This window comes from Penicillium longicatenatum, assembly GCF_028827895.1.
Source record: "Penicillium longicatenatum strain IBT 33135 chromosome Unknown contig_2_segment0_segment0, whole genome shotgun sequence".
Lineage (NCBI taxonomy): Eukaryota > Fungi > Ascomycota > Eurotiomycetes > Eurotiales > Aspergillaceae > Penicillium > Penicillium longicatenatum.
This window is the reverse complement of record NW_026643120.1, coordinates 6,832,328-6,847,468: the sequence shown is the minus strand read 5'-3', so window position 1 is coordinate 6,847,468 and position 15,141 is coordinate 6,832,328. Positions and strand designations below refer to the sequence as shown.

Here is a 15,141-nt window from a genome sequence, read left to right as displayed (position 1 = left end):
TAAGACGCACATCACCATGTGGAGGAGTAGCAGGGAGGACATCGTGGAATTAATTACTGGTAGAAATTGATCTTTAATAAGATGGTAAGATAGAAGGATGGTGATGGTGAGAGAATGGAAAAGTACGGTGGACTTTATGTTGATGTTGTCTTGTTTGTGCTCGCGGTGGCATTTTATTATTACAACAGATTCTTCAAGATAATGAAATTGCAATGCATTTCGAAATTTACAAACAAATCTATCTCTATCCCATACAAAAATCAACCTTAACGCCTAAAAATGGAAATATTAAATACAAAACTCCAAACATTGCAACGCTTTTAGTAGATCATAGATCAAGAAGAAACATCCACAACCTCAGCGAACCACTGCTTTAGTGCAGTAGCTAAAACAGAAGGCAATTCGCGAACATCTCGGACAACAAGGTAGTAGGGGAAGGGGAAGTCCTCGAGATAACGCTTCATCTTCAACTTCATCTCACCGCCAGACTCAGCATCAGCCTCAAAGCTAGCCTGGGACAGATCAAGGATAGAGCTGCCCTTGACAGCATCGACGATAATGAAAACAATCATGATGCGTTCCTCAAGAGCCTGACGCACAAGACGGCGAATGGTATCGTGATCCTCGCAGATACCATCAGAGATAATCAACTCAAGCTGCCAGAGATCCGCAGATCCGGAACCAGGGGAGCGCTTCCAGCGTGCCTCGCGGAATAGAGCGATGGAATCGGCAATCAGCTTGCGCACATTGGTGCCAGTTTGCTGGTAGCTGAAGTGCTGGAAGACTTGCATACCAGCCTCGGAGGAGAAGGGTTTGCCGAACTCGTGGGCCACGCGAACGTGATCCTCGTCACCGAATCCAAGAACACACAGGTCACCTGCTTCAAGCATGCTCAAACTCTTAGCGACCAGGGCCAGTGTCTCAAAGGCAAGTTGGCCACTGCCGCTGCCCAGCATGGACTTGCTGTCATCGACGGCAAGCATAATCTGGTAGTTGCGCTTGGAGGGAATCGAGCGACGCATCCAGATCTTGTCACGCTTGTACTGGGAGGCAATGTACGGAATGATTCGCTTGATGTTCAACCGCTTACCGGTGCGGAAGTCACCGCGTAGCTTGGTAGCCATGGTAGGAGCGAGAATCAGACGCAGCTGTTCAGTGAGGGAAAGAGAAAGGTCATTTGTAGTTGATTCGTAGTGAGACCAGAGACGACGGGCTTCACTTTCGGGGGTCAACTGTGGAAGCGAAGAAGAGAGATGGATAGCCGCGAGTTGCGAGTCGACTTGGTCCAATTCCTCGTTCACTTCTTCGGCACCTGGGGCGCCATCAGCGCGATCTTGAGACGTTTGATCACCAGGGATGAAAGCTCCTGCTTGACCATCGGTCGGGACGGGATCACGGTCAATTTGCATCTCGTCCTGAAGTTGAGTGTCGATGGCATCTTGGTCCTCGGCAGTGTCAGGAAGAACGTCATTTTCGCCAGGCTTGATGTCTGACTCCACGCCCTTATTTTGGTCGAGAGCCTGGGCCTGGTCGTCGTTTGCTTGCCCAAGAGCTTGGGTGTCGGCCTCATCTTCATCATCCTTGAGATGCTCAAAATCGGCGTCCGCCATGTCGGTATCTTGAGGTAAAGGCTGAAAGTCCTCTTCTTCTTGTGACGGATTCAACACTTCCTTTTGACGACGGTGCCACTCTTCAAGAATGTCACCAAGTTTCTTGAAGGCTTGGATCTGGGGCTCGTTGGGAGAATTGTCCTCGCCTCCACCAGCATCGCGACTGGCTTTGCTTTCCTCACTATCCTTGGCAGCACCGTTTTGTTCTTCGGCACTGGCGGTCGGATCGTTAGAGCCACTCTCCTGCTGGGCATTTCCGGAATCACCCTTGTCCTCGTTCTGATCTTGGTCGGCGCCTTGTCCACCAGTAACAGCCTCGCTGGGCGCTACTTCATCGGCAGCAGCTTCATTTTCGTCACGCTGGGCAAGGAAATCATCTTGCTCAGGTTCCTCTGGGTCTTCGCCACCAGCTTGATCCTCCTCTTCCTCCTCGTTGCCATCGGCTTGGCCTTCGTTTGTATCTTCTCCTTCGTCCATTTCCTCATCTTCGCCAGGGGCCTGGTCATCAGGTGCCATTTCAGCATCCTCTTCTCCAGCCTGGTCATCCTGGTCGTCACCCTTCTCTTCCTCTGGAAGAGGGCCCATGTCATCCATGTCGTCCATACCGTCATCTTCACCTTCGTTGTCGTCACCGTCCATATCATCGCCATCAAGCTGCATTTCCTCGGGCAACTCGAGAGCCTCTTCCTCCTTTGTTTGAGGATCGGTCACTTCCATATCCTCACGGCCGACAGCTTCGCCTTCATCGTCAGGATTCTCTTCCTCTTCTTCTTCTTCATCCTCCTCTTCACCGTCCTCTTCTCCTTTCTGGCCCTCCTCGGCCTGCTTCTTTTGCTCCTGAGCGGCGGCTTGCTCATCGGACTCAGCTTGACCCTTTCCTTCTTCATTCTCTGCTTCCTTCTGCTGATCATCGTTGGCACCATCCCACATCTTTTCGTCAACAGCCCCAGCGTCAAGTTCGTCAACACTGCCTGTTTCTTCATCGAGATCGCCCTCCTCTTCATCTTCATCTCCATCCTTGTCCTCCTCGTCCTCCTCTTCCTTGTGCTCGCCGGATTCAGCATTTAGCTCGTCCTGGTCCATGTTCACAGCATCGGCGGAATCGTCCATCTCTTCATTGGCATCCTCCTTAGGGGCCTGCTGAGCAAGCTCTGAAAGATCTTCGTCATCTCCAACATCTTTGCTGATATCCTCAGCACCCTCGCCATCACCCAGGCCAGTTCCACTCTCCATCTTACCGTCTTGGCCTTGCTCCTGGGATGATTCGGCTGGGCTGCAGAAGCCTTCCGAGGCGATTTGAACAAAAGCCTTAGTCAACGTGTAAGACGTCTTGCAGACCTCGCGGTGAACCGCTATGAAGCGATTGACCAGCTCTCTGCAGATGTCGTAGTATCTGTTGGCAATGGGCAGAATACTGGCAACCAAGGCAGCAGCTCGTTTGAGATCATTGTCGTTGTCCAAGTGCTGCATCTGCTCCAAGACAGCCTCAAGCGACGAAGTAATTTCACCGATGTGAACAGTCTTTGATGCACGGGAGAAGAACTCGTCACTTCGTGACAAAGCTCCGCTGAAGTCGATTGAAGTTGGCACGTCCTTCAATTTCTGCAGGCCAACGAGCATCTTATCGATGGCAGCTAGAAGCCTACCATCGAACTTCTGAATGGAAATACCAGGCGCAACATCTGAATTCATATGCATATGGTCAGCCATACCTGGCAAAGACCATTTCCGAATTTGTCTGAGAGCAAAGGATAGATCCGGACGCTCGTCTTCCCACTTTAGGACGTCTGATGAAAGCTGCTCAAGCAAAGCGTGTGCTTTGTCGGTCAATTCCCTCTGCTTGTGTGATACAATACCAGTAGGAAGTGTAGGAAGCACATTTAGAGACTTGAGTATATCCTCAAGAACAGTCATTTGAGAAAGAAGACCTTGAGTGATGGCAGATGCATCCAGACCAGAGAACTTGGAGTGCACCCCAATGACTTCAGAACCAACCTTGAGAATTGGGATCAACCAGGCCACCTTTCTGGACAGGAAAGCCTGTCTTTCTTCAACCATGGCATAGACCTTGGTGAAAGAAGTCGATTCGACTGTCCAAAGACTCTCCATGTTTTCAATGATGGCCTCCAGAGATCCCAAGCCGGATAGAGCAGGGGAAATGAGGCTTCTCTGACGGCGAATCATGAACAACAGATGCTCAACGGAACCCATGCTCCTGGAAACTTCCACATTGGTCAACTCGTCAGAGTAAGTGCGCGAAGCCAGACGAGCGCGTGGCAACAGATCCAACAAACGGTGGAAGTAGGAATCGGCGCTGTAGATGGCCTTCGATGTCGCAGTGCCGGCTTCGAAAGCAGCACTCGTAGCAAGAACTTGTGCAAGTGATACCTGAGTTTCAACCAAGCTACTTCCGGCATTGCGCTTCACGCCCATTTCGAAGACACGCTTCAATGTGTCAGCGTAGAGACGACGTTTCTGAACCTTGAGGTGCTGGACGTCATCCTTGTTGTCTTCGGTAAGGGTTTTAGGAGTCTGGGTCTTGAATTCGTTGATGCCCTCAACAACAGATACGGTGAATTCATCGAGGTCCTTGGCAATATCAAACTCCAAAGGAATCGCCGCATACAAGTTCTTCATGTTGCGAGAAGTGCCCTCGGGATTTTGGAATCTGAGGGGTCTTGAACTCCACGCGTCAGTCTCTTGAGAAGAAGCCAATGCCTCAGGGAATACAGTGTATGCAAGGGCCTTTTTCTCGTGCTGGGAGACACCTTCTTCTCCTGGGCTATCAGAAAGGCCTTGTTCAATGACTGGCTGGATGAGCTGGGCAAGAGCCGCACGGTACTTCCGAACCAACTTGAATAACTTGACGTGAGACCTTCTAGCACTCTCCTTGAGAGCGACGATATTGGTGTCTTTCCAGCTAGCCAGCTGGATTTGCTCCTTAATGTCCTTCTCGAGCGTAGCTCTCTTTTCTTGCAGGATCTTTTCCACCAAAGGCTCAAATGGCTTGAAGTGAGCAAGGAAGTTGGCCAACGCAGAAGCGAGAGGCTTGAGGCATTCATAGTCCTTGGCGAAGATCAAAAGAGTTGCGCGGAAATCGGAGACAAGCTGAAGGCGGCGAGTGAATTGACCAAGGGTGGTGGACATGAAGAATTGTTCCAGTGTTGAGATGACACCTTGGATATGGTGGCCCATGTCTTCCTCGCCAGACTCGGCCATCTGAAGAGGGACGGCGAGTAGGGCTTCGTATGCGACGAACCACCATGCACTAACTTCCTCTTCGCAATGCTCTTTCTCGATATCCAAGAGCTTCGCCCAGGTAGTCAACTCAAGGCGGCGCCAGCTGACGGTCATTGTCGTGATCTCATCGTAGAGAGAAGCAGCAGAATATTCCCTGCTGGCGACGAGCTGCCATTCATGAACATAGGAGTGAAGTTTCTCAACCTTAGTTAGGAATTTGGCCACAGGCTCCGTGTATTTGAATTGGAGAATTTCGGAACAGCAGGTGATGACATCCTGAAGGACAGCATGTTCTGGCCATGCAGTTTGGATTTGAGCAAAGCGAGCTTGGACAGATAGTGTGAGGTTCACAAGTCTGCGGGCCTCAGCAAGGTTGGAATCGGTGTAGAAGTTGTAGTTCTTCTGTCGGTCTTGAGACTCTTCAGCAACTACATCATCAAGAAGTAGGAGAACCACAGGCAGGTGGTTCTGGGCCAAGACTGGGGAAAAGTCTGTTTTGCTCCTGGACCATAGAGAACCCAGGAGGTTACCCGTCTGTTTGACAAAGGCGCGCATGGCAGTTCCCGTCTGGCGATCGCTAACAAGCTTTGCATGTAAAGAGGCTAGTCGAGAAGCGATGAGCCTAGGGTCAAGTTTACCGACATCCTCTGCATTTGGCAGACTCTCCTCGTCGAATGTGGGGAAGAGCTGGTGCAGGTCCGCTTCATTGACCTCTTCCTCGTCCTCCCACGAGCCTTTGTAACGGTAAAGTTCTGACTTTTCTGCTTCCTTCTCTTGGTCCTCACGGAGCCTAGTTTTCCAAAGATGATGGAAATCGGCGAAGACATGACGAATGGTATCGCGACCAGATCGAAGTTCAAGGATGTTTGCATCCGCGTCCTTGGCAGCCCAGAGCGCAGAGAGTTCATGAAGTCTTACTTCAATGACATTGCTCTGGCTTGGTGATTGGCTCACCTCAGCCTCGGAGCCAAAGGTATCTTCGAAGGCTGGATGAACGGATCCACCCAAGAATGGTGTGCGCGTGCTCAGATATTTGATGTCCTGAATATCGTCGAGCTTCTCATCTGACACAGAGCTCAAGAAAAGACCAGTGTCGAGCAGTTGAAGGAAGCGAACCACTGGTTCTGTGATATCATCATATGATCTGTAGTGAGCGCTCAGTCGGCTACTGAGCTGGTGGATGTTATCCCGCATAAGCATCACCATTTCCTGCGTATTTGACGATTTGTTGATCGACTGAATAAGCTGCTCCGGGCTTCGGTTCAGGATGGAATTGATCAAGTTCGAAAATTCTCCATGCAACAGACCAAGTTCAGACTTGTCCGGTCGAGTGACCGAGGGCGGAGGTGGAGCAGATCCCAATTTACGAGTCTGCTCTTCAATGAGAGCAGACCGGAGATTTGAGGTCTGGCCAGAGAAAGTGGCCTCAAATGACAAAATGGCATTTGATTTGGTATTGAACTCATCTAGGCGTTGTTGGTGTCTTCTGCGCTCAACAACAAGACCAAGAGACGGGTCGAAGACCTTATCGGGAACAAACAAGCGAAGGAGAATCACTGCCAATTGAACAGCGGCCATGGCCATGGGATGAGCCATACCCTCAATATGGATAATGTTAGAGGTGCCTCCGAGAGGTGAAGACAATGACTTTAGAAGAGAGGGAAGTGCATCTTCGGCGAAGCTTTTGAAGTAATGACCGTCTCCAATGTTGTCCTGCAAGCTGATTGAGATAGACGTCAAATCACAAGTGCCATCCTTCTGAACGACTTGAAGGGCAGAAACCAAGCTTTCAAATGAATGGGGCTGGAAGAACTCTTGATGGCAGCCAATCAATTCAATTGTCAACTGGGCAAGGACGCGCTGGAGAGTGCGCAATTGTTCCTCCGCAATTTGACGACTGCCTGCGGTGAGTGCCTTTGACAGCGCTCGTTTCTCGGCTTGGAGGAGGTCCATTTGACCCAAAGTTGTAGATCCCACCGAGGTCAATCTATCTAGTAGGGATAGTGGAAGAACACCACCGAGGGCTAAGAAAGAATGAGATGAGCTTCCTGCGCCAGTGAATAGCGCCAGTCTATTTAGAAGTTCTGGAACCCCGCTCTTGAGGCTTGAAGAGTTGAGTGAACGAGCAGGGCGGCCCGCAAGCAAAGAAACCATACTTTGGATTGCCGAGTCACGGTTTCCTTCGTCGGCGACAGATATGTCGCGATACTGACAGAGGGCCTCAAAGGCTTCCGTGAAATAGGGATGCTGTGGGGAGTCAGAGCGTCGTACAGCTTGACCAAGCTCGGTCACTGTCTGCTTAAGGCTGTGCACGAGGGCATCTCCATCGGCGCCATCCAAAAGGATGAACCTTTGAGCGTTGATCAGAGAGTCCCAAACGGAACTGAGTTGAGAGATATTAACTCTTGTTTGCAAGGCAAGGGCAGTGAACTCGGCCACGGTTTGCTCCAACTCAATGAGAGAGTTCAGTTGCTTTTGGGAAGATGGAGTAATATGTCTCCAAGAATCCCACATTTTTTGCATGCTCAAACCAGTCGTCATTGCCCAGCCAGCTTGGAAGCGAGCGAGAGCCCGGGAGAGAGGTGCCTCCAGTGGCTTAAGCAACGGCGATGAACTCAAGAGAGATCCAAAAATCCGCTTACCAACTTGGAGGTAAACTTGAAATTCACCCTCCTCAACTTTCATAACATCTGTTGCACGGTAAATGTCCCAGCACAGGCAAATGATAGTACTCAAGGCGGTGACAATGTCAAGAGATTGAAGACTGGCTTGATCCAGGCCCTGGATGTAGTCGTATAAGGCTTGACCACAGTCCATCAGGAAATGGCTGACGGGCTGTGTTGTATCCTTCATCAACGACTGTATGCGGTTTGATGCCAAGGATCGCTCGAGGCTTGTCATCTGGCTTGGCTTCAGCTCCTTTGCGGACTCATTGGCCTGAACCAAGCTTTGACGGAGACGATGAATCTCGAGCTTGAACTCCTCAAGATAGGCTAAAACCATGAGACTTGAGTGGTAGTCTGAATTTCCAGTGATTGAGACCAGAGGCTCGTTGGTCAACGGATGAATGGGCTGTAGAGCACCTTGAATGCTCAAAGAAGCTCCCGCCATGATAATCTCGCCCGCGATGACGTTGAGGGGTTGCCACTGAGCCTTGTCGTGGAGCAGTGATTGGTATCGTTGTAAAGCACTGGAGACAATGCGGTCCATATTGGCGTCATCGGCATGAGGGAGATGAGCACCAGGGAGCTTTTGAAGATAGGACAAGTCCGCTGGAGATAGATGATCGAGGCAAACATCAACTGAGTCAGTCAAACTAGCAAGCGGCAAGGTAGCGTCAAGGTTCCAGATATGGCGCAGTCTGTAAAGAGATGACTCGCAGGTGTAAGAGGGGCCCACGACGCTAGGGATATCCTTCACCTCATTAGACATGAAGCAGATCTCAACACATCTGTTGCGCATGGCGCGCGACAATTCTCCATTACGAGGATCCATTGTCAAGAATATACGGAAGTTCGGATGGGGGGTAACAATTCGCGCCGATCCATCTTCGGTGCGTTGCTCGTTTAGAATCAGAGTGCCATTTGGCTCTGTCAAAGAGTTCAGTCTGTCGAGAACAGACGGGTTGCAAAGGTTGGCATTGTCCAAAACCACCCAGTAACCATTTTGAACAGCTCTAGTGAGGACACCTTCGGTCCATTCAAATCCAACCTTCATCTTGTCGGACTCTTGGATCGTATTCCATAGCTTTTGGGCTCGCTCAAGGAATTCTTGTAAGGTTGGTTCGCTGGAGTAAGACTTGCAAAGATCCGAAAGCGATGAGATGACTGTTTCTAATGAAGTCTCCGTGGTTTGGAAATGCTGGCAAATCTGGAGAGCAGATCCAACAGCACTCGAGACATCGCCGGTTGAGAAGGAATGGATGATCTGATGGCGCAAGTATCCCTCCACATCATTGACAAACGACGAAACTTCTCTTCGGTGATCTATTTGCTCAAATCCACCAATCAAATCCATTGTATCAGTGTCTGCGCTGAGAGCTAGCTCCTCCAAAGTTGCGCCATTGATAGCGGCCAGCTTGCGAATCAAAGTTGTTTTGCCACACCCGGCAGCACCAACCAAAATGCTAGGCCAGGAATTGTCAATGCACAAGATGAGAGACTCTAGGATATGGAGATCCTTGGGCAGAATCTTCATGTGCGGCTCAACTGAACGCTGCACAAGACGGTCTCGAGTCAATATTCCAAGACCGATCTGCAGATGTTCGGTGGTAAGATTGTGAAAGTAACTCTTTTGAACGACGTCGGAATCCGTGAAGATGCTATCATAGATTTCAGATACCAGTTGTCGATCCTCCTCGCTTCGGAAACGTTGGCTAATGACAATGTCCAAGAAGTGCTTGGTAGAAATTTGCAGACTACCCCGATCGGCCAATTGAAGCCACCTCTGGATATCTCGCAAATTAACCTCCCATGGTCCGCCTACCATCCCGAGTCGACGGTCCGTGACGATCGCTTTATTCAAGGCAGAAATGAAATCCACCAGTTTATCGGTTTGAACCGAGGGACTTCCAGGGAATAGCCTGGCACAAATCATTTTCAAATCCGAATCAGTGAAGCTCTCGGCGTAAACGACGGTGAAACGGTTGACGAAGGATGCAGGAAGTCCTTTTCTTCCACCACCTTGGTGATGCGGGTTTTGCGCGGCGAATAGGACAAAGTTGGGGTGGCGCTTGAAAGTTTGGTCGAGTTCGGCAATATAAACTTGTTGTCTGTGATCCAGGCAAGAGTTGAGACCTTCTAGAACAGACTGAGAGGCAAGGTTCATTTCGTCCAGTAAAACCCAATCACCGCGCTGCATAGCCCGTAGGAACGGAGCATCTCGCCATGTGAATTGGCCAACATCTCCACCTTCGACAGGGACATCAGAACCGAACAGGTCCGTGAGATCCGTCTGCTCCGAAAGATTGATACGAGTGAGAGGCTTGCCAAGGGCTTTTGCAAGAGCCATCACTAGTGTGGTTTTACCGACACCAGGACTTCCTTCCATGAGAATAGGTTTCGATGATTGAAGTCCACGAGCAATTCTAACACAGTTCGCAATCGTGGTTGGCGCATCCATTGTGAATTGATGATCAGGTTCTGTTTCTCCCATGGTAGGAAGCGAGAAGGGCCCGACCTTCAAGAACCCAGGCTCCAAAGTCACAGTTGACGATGCCCAGTAGATAGCTGAAGCATCAACTTTGAACAGCTCGCCGAGCTTATCAAGGCATTTCTTTCTGTTGCCCTCTAAATTGTTCAGAGAGACAGCGAGCATCGCAGCGGGGTTGGCACCGAGAGTGTCGATGAAAACCATGGCAGCACCTTGGATGATGGCGAACAGCGGATCATCGGTTTGATAGGTATTCACGAAATCGACCCAGGCGAGGAGGTCACGGAGCGATAGGGAGGTGGTCGATGTGTTTTGGAAGGTCGTCTTGAACCACACCGCAAACTTCAACATGGCCTTTGCTATCTTTTCTTCCTTGGCATTCAGTCTCTTTTGCAAAATTGGCAATATATCCTCATCTTCAGACAGTTGTGGAGCCCAAATCTCGGTCATACGGTTACGAAGAGCGGCAGAAAGCTCTCGCTTACCATAATCACCTCCAGGGTTCATAGTTGACAAAAATTGGAAACCACCATCTGCCACGACCATGGAGTCAATGGGACCTTTTTCGGCTAATAGAATAGATCTGTGAGGCTCCAAAACGCTGTTGAGTCGTTCCAAGACAGAATCATCCGCAAGAGAGATTTCATCAAGTAAGAAGAATTGGCCAGTCTTCATAGCAGTGATTAGGCTTCCGTCAGACCATTCGAATAGCGCATTACACCGGGTTATGTTTGCTTCAATCCTTTGTAGAAGATTTTGGTCTTTCTGTTGACGCTGCTCTGGACTGAGGGCTGAGAATTCCTGCTTCAGCTGCTCGAGGGAAGAAGATGCGGGCTGATCACCATGAATAAAGAGTCGAAGGTCGTCAACAATCTGTTTCTCGATAGCCGCCCGGTTCCTGATGGGTCTCTGGGCACCAATGAGATCACCTGTTTCCAGATTGACGTGGGCATTCATAATGAAAAGCTCTCGCTTGAAGGCTTCAGCGACAGCCTGACAGAGCTGTGTTTTACCACAACCAGTTTCTCCAACGAGGAGAATCGGCTCGTTGTTCCTGAGTGCCTTTGAGACAAGGACGAAAAGACGTCTCATGGCCTTTGTCCAAACAACTTCACCGGGCAATTGGTCCATTTGTGGCACATTCTTCTCCAGTTGCGCAGTGCTGTACAAAACATCCTCATCTAAGCGAACCTTCATGACTTCTTCGATCACACTCTTCACAGCAGCCTTCTCCTGAGGATTCCGCACACGTTCGGCAAGAAGCATGAAGCCGTTGATGGCCAATTGCTCCTTGTCATCTGCATCACGTAGGGCCCATCGGAACAGATCACGTAGAGTGGCGAAGCTATTTTTCTTCTCGAAAAGGCGGTTGGATTGACGTAAAAGTGAGAGTTTTCGGTAGACTGAAACGATCCGTGTGCAGAAAGAGGGCGCAATCTGGGATCGTTCCTTCAAGATGTACTCCAGTTCACTCTCCGGGATATCATCGAAATGCAGTTCCAGGAAACGATTTCGGAAAGCGCGAGAAAGAACTTTGCGGCCACCATAGAGACCTGCAGGGTTCTGCGTAGCAAACAGCATGAAGTTGGGGTGTGGGTGAACGACTTCCTGAGTTTCGGGAATGAAGAGCTCGCGATTGTCATCCAGGAGTCGATTCAACGCTTCGAGAACATCTGAAGGAGCCAAGTTCAGCTCATCAAGAACAATCCAGTAACCGTTGCGCAGCGCCTCTACCAGAACACCCTCCTGGTAACGCAGACTTCCATCATCGGTAGAAACGTATGATCCAAGATACTCCTGTAGATCTGTATGTTCGTGATTGTTGATACGAACAAATTTGTTGCCGGAAACTTTAGCTAAGTATTCAATCATACTTGTCTTTCCTGCGGATGTCGGACCTTGTAGCAAAACAGGGAAACGACGGGTCGAGCTAGCTCTCACGAGGTTCTTGAGGTTCTTCTCAATGAAAGGAGTGATGATGTAATGTGGTTGTTCTTCTGCGACGAAGGGACCACGGCGCATCCAGTAATGCTTGAATTGAACATAGTCATTGCCATCGGCAGGTGGCTGGGGAGTTTGGCCAAGAAGGGATCTTGCGTTCTTTGCGTTGCTGAAGATATGTGTTTCAAGAAGGGGGACCAAAGCCCGTTCGGACTCCAAGCTCAACACGGTCAAGAAACTCATACTAAAGCCTTCAAAAATTGCCCGGCGCAAACCATAGACATGAGCGTGATCGATGACGTAAATTAAAGCGCGAACAAGAGTTCTGATGCTAAAGTGTGGTTTTTGGCCGGCTCCATCGGTGAGTTTGTTATCAATGCTGAGCTTCTTGGTGGCCATGTATAGCTGTGCAAGGTCTGGCGCAGCCCGCGGGTCGCGAATAGTCAAGTCTCCAAGATACTTTTGAATCAAAGCGAGGAGGTCATCAATATCGGTGTCAGGAGAGTGAACATAAAATTCGGTGAAGCGAGACCGAAGGCCAGGCGGGAGATCTCGTTTTCCAGCATCTGTTGCGGGATTCATGGCACCAAAAATGCGGAAATCAGGGTGACCGAAGACTCTTTCAACATCACCAGCCTCGGATAGAAGAACTGAAGGAGTTCCCTCGCTGCCGTGGTGCAGAAGACTCGCAATATTCTCCAGGGTATCTGGCGACGCAAGGTTGACTTCATCCAATAGAACCCATTCACCATTCCGAAGAGCTCTCACAATCTTTCCTTGGACGAATGCGAATGCAAATTTGGCATCGCCTTGGGAAACCTGCGCTTCAAAATCTGCAAGCTGTGATTCAAAGCTCTCCCACCGTTGCCGCAGATGTTGATACTTCGGTGAATCTAGCTTTCTCTTCTTAGAAGGCTGTTCATCGCCATTCTCAATCTCCTTGGGTTTGAAAACTCCATTTGACAGCCGCACAGCTTCGTGCCACAAAGTTACCAGGCGTACCCAATTTTCGGAAACTACACTCTTAGAAACGGAAGACAAAAACTTTTGGTTTTTCTTCGCGGAAAATGTCAATTCGAAGAGCTGGTTGAATTCATCCAACATTGGAATTGCCATAGTGCGAATGCTGACAGGTTTGAAACCTCCCAGCAGATCAGTACTTTCACTCTGTTGTGACAGGTTCACCACGGTGAGCTTTTGTCGCATCAAAGTAGCAAGCTGTTGAATAACGGTTGTCTTTCCGATACCAGTTTCTCCGACAAGCAGAACTGGCTCTGCCATTTGAATGGAAGCAGCCACCTGTTCCATAATTGACAAAGCAGATCTTGTGGAGGCAAAGCGCGACGCTGCCGCTGCTAGCTTCAGTGCTGATCCACTTGGGACCTTGATCTTCTGGCAAACTTCACGGCCAAGAACAAGGCTATTGTTCTTGTCTGTGTAAGTCGGGGTCCGTTCATTGAGGCAGAAAAGTGCTCGCTGGGGTGAAATTTGCAATGCCTCTGCCACGACAGCGGCGAGCGTACTTTGCATCGATTTCTCCGGAAGATATTTCAGAAAAACATCAACGACATCGAGGAATATTTCATCGTCGATAGCTTCTGGCGTAGGTTCATAGCCGGTTTTGGCGCCCATTCGTTGCAAGCGCCGGTGCAGTCGACTGCAGAGCTTGATCAAGTCGCGGAAGCCAGGTGTGCGGCCCTGGGAGCCTTTGATTGCCAGGCTTCCATGGAATGCAGAGCAGACTCTAGCATACACATCCATTATCACGGGCACTCGGGACTCCAAGAGAGGAAACTTTTGCAAGATGACGTCTCGCATTTCCTCAACTGGGAGAGACGAAACTTGAACTCTCTGCCACAATCTACTGCCAAGCATCGAGGAACTCGGGGCAATCTCTTCACCCGCAATGTTGTAAGACGATTTCATGGTCGCAATAATCTTGAAACCCTCAGCGCACTTGATTCTCTCCCTTCGGCTCGCGATGGTCAATTCTCCCCTCTCAATAATTGGTAGAATGAGACCAAGAACCTCGGAGGGAGCACGATCAAGATCTTCAATTAAAACCCAACGTCCTTCTCTCGCAGCTTTTGTCAATACACCTGGCTGCCAGGAAAATGAACCTGTTGTAGAAGACGTAGCATACATTCCAAGAAGACTCTTCGCATCTGTCTGCTCATTGAGGTGCAGTGTGACCATAGACTCTGCTTGGCCCATTGTGCATGCGATATCATTGATGAGCGACGTCTTTCCTGAGTTGGATAAACCTATCAACAAGATAGGCTTGAAGCCCAGAAGCGACTTTGCAATACGGCGCAGGTTTTCCGTCGTGGTCGGAGTCTTCACGACTGAAGACGACGAGGACGGAAGTCCGTCTTTCAGGCGAGGAATCAGGATGCCGCACACATCAGCCGACCTGAGCGTAAGAGAGCCTCGTACCCGGTCCACCATTTCAGTAATTTCACTATCCGATCGTGACGATCTCTGAATTTCCATGGTCTTGCCGAGAGCCTCCCATCTACGCTCTTCCCACAGGCCCAAGAGGCGGTAATCAATTGTGACTCCCTCCCACTCCCCTTCGATTGGATCGGTGCCAGTGTTGACGCGCAGCATACTTTCGCTGGCGGCGTCTGCCGCATGCATATACATGGCAAAGCATCGCACGGCAAGGTATCGGATGACGGGGTCTTCGTGCGGGAACAGAGATTGAAGCTGGATCGGCGATACGGCTTTTGAGAAGGTTTCCAAGTCGAATGATAGCAGTCGAAACAGGGCGAGGAGCACAGTTCGGGTGCTGCTGGGGTCCAACTGTCGTAATGTTAATTCTTTTGAGCCAGCCAACGCCGACAGAGGTCCGGTCTGTGACAAAGCATATTGGCCAGCGAAAGATCGAAGGTATGAAGCGAACGGGAGGATGCGGGCGAATGCGGCCAAAATCTGAATATGGTCGGCCTGGATATCGGATCGGAGCCATCGAGCTGCCAAGTCGACGGCAATTGGCTCATATAGTCGGAAAATACATTCTGTGAATTGTGTATTTAATGCGCCGAGCGCAAGCGCATGGAGCTGCTGAGTCCCCTCGGATGACCGAATGAGAGTTGTAAGTTCATTCGGGAGCTGATTCAACAGCTCGGACTCTGACAGAGTCCTCTCGTAGACGGGTCTTCCATTCATTCTGAGACCCGGCTGCGTAGAGGGAGCT

General features: G+C 50.0%; 1 protein-coding gene across 1 annotated transcript; it reads right to left on the bottom strand.

Annotated features, from left to right (window-relative positions):
* Positions 1-335: 335 nt before the first annotated feature.
* On the bottom strand, positions 336-15,113 carry N7484_005077 (AAA family ATPase midasin; the record flags this gene model as incomplete). The annotated part of the gene is made up of 1 exon (XM_057115497.1): positions 336-15,113. One exon carries the CDS (start codon positions 15,111-15,113, stop codon positions 336-338), a length of 14,778 nt encoding a protein of 4,925 aa, XP_056975637.1.
* Between the last annotated feature and the right edge of the window lie 28 nt (positions 15,114-15,141).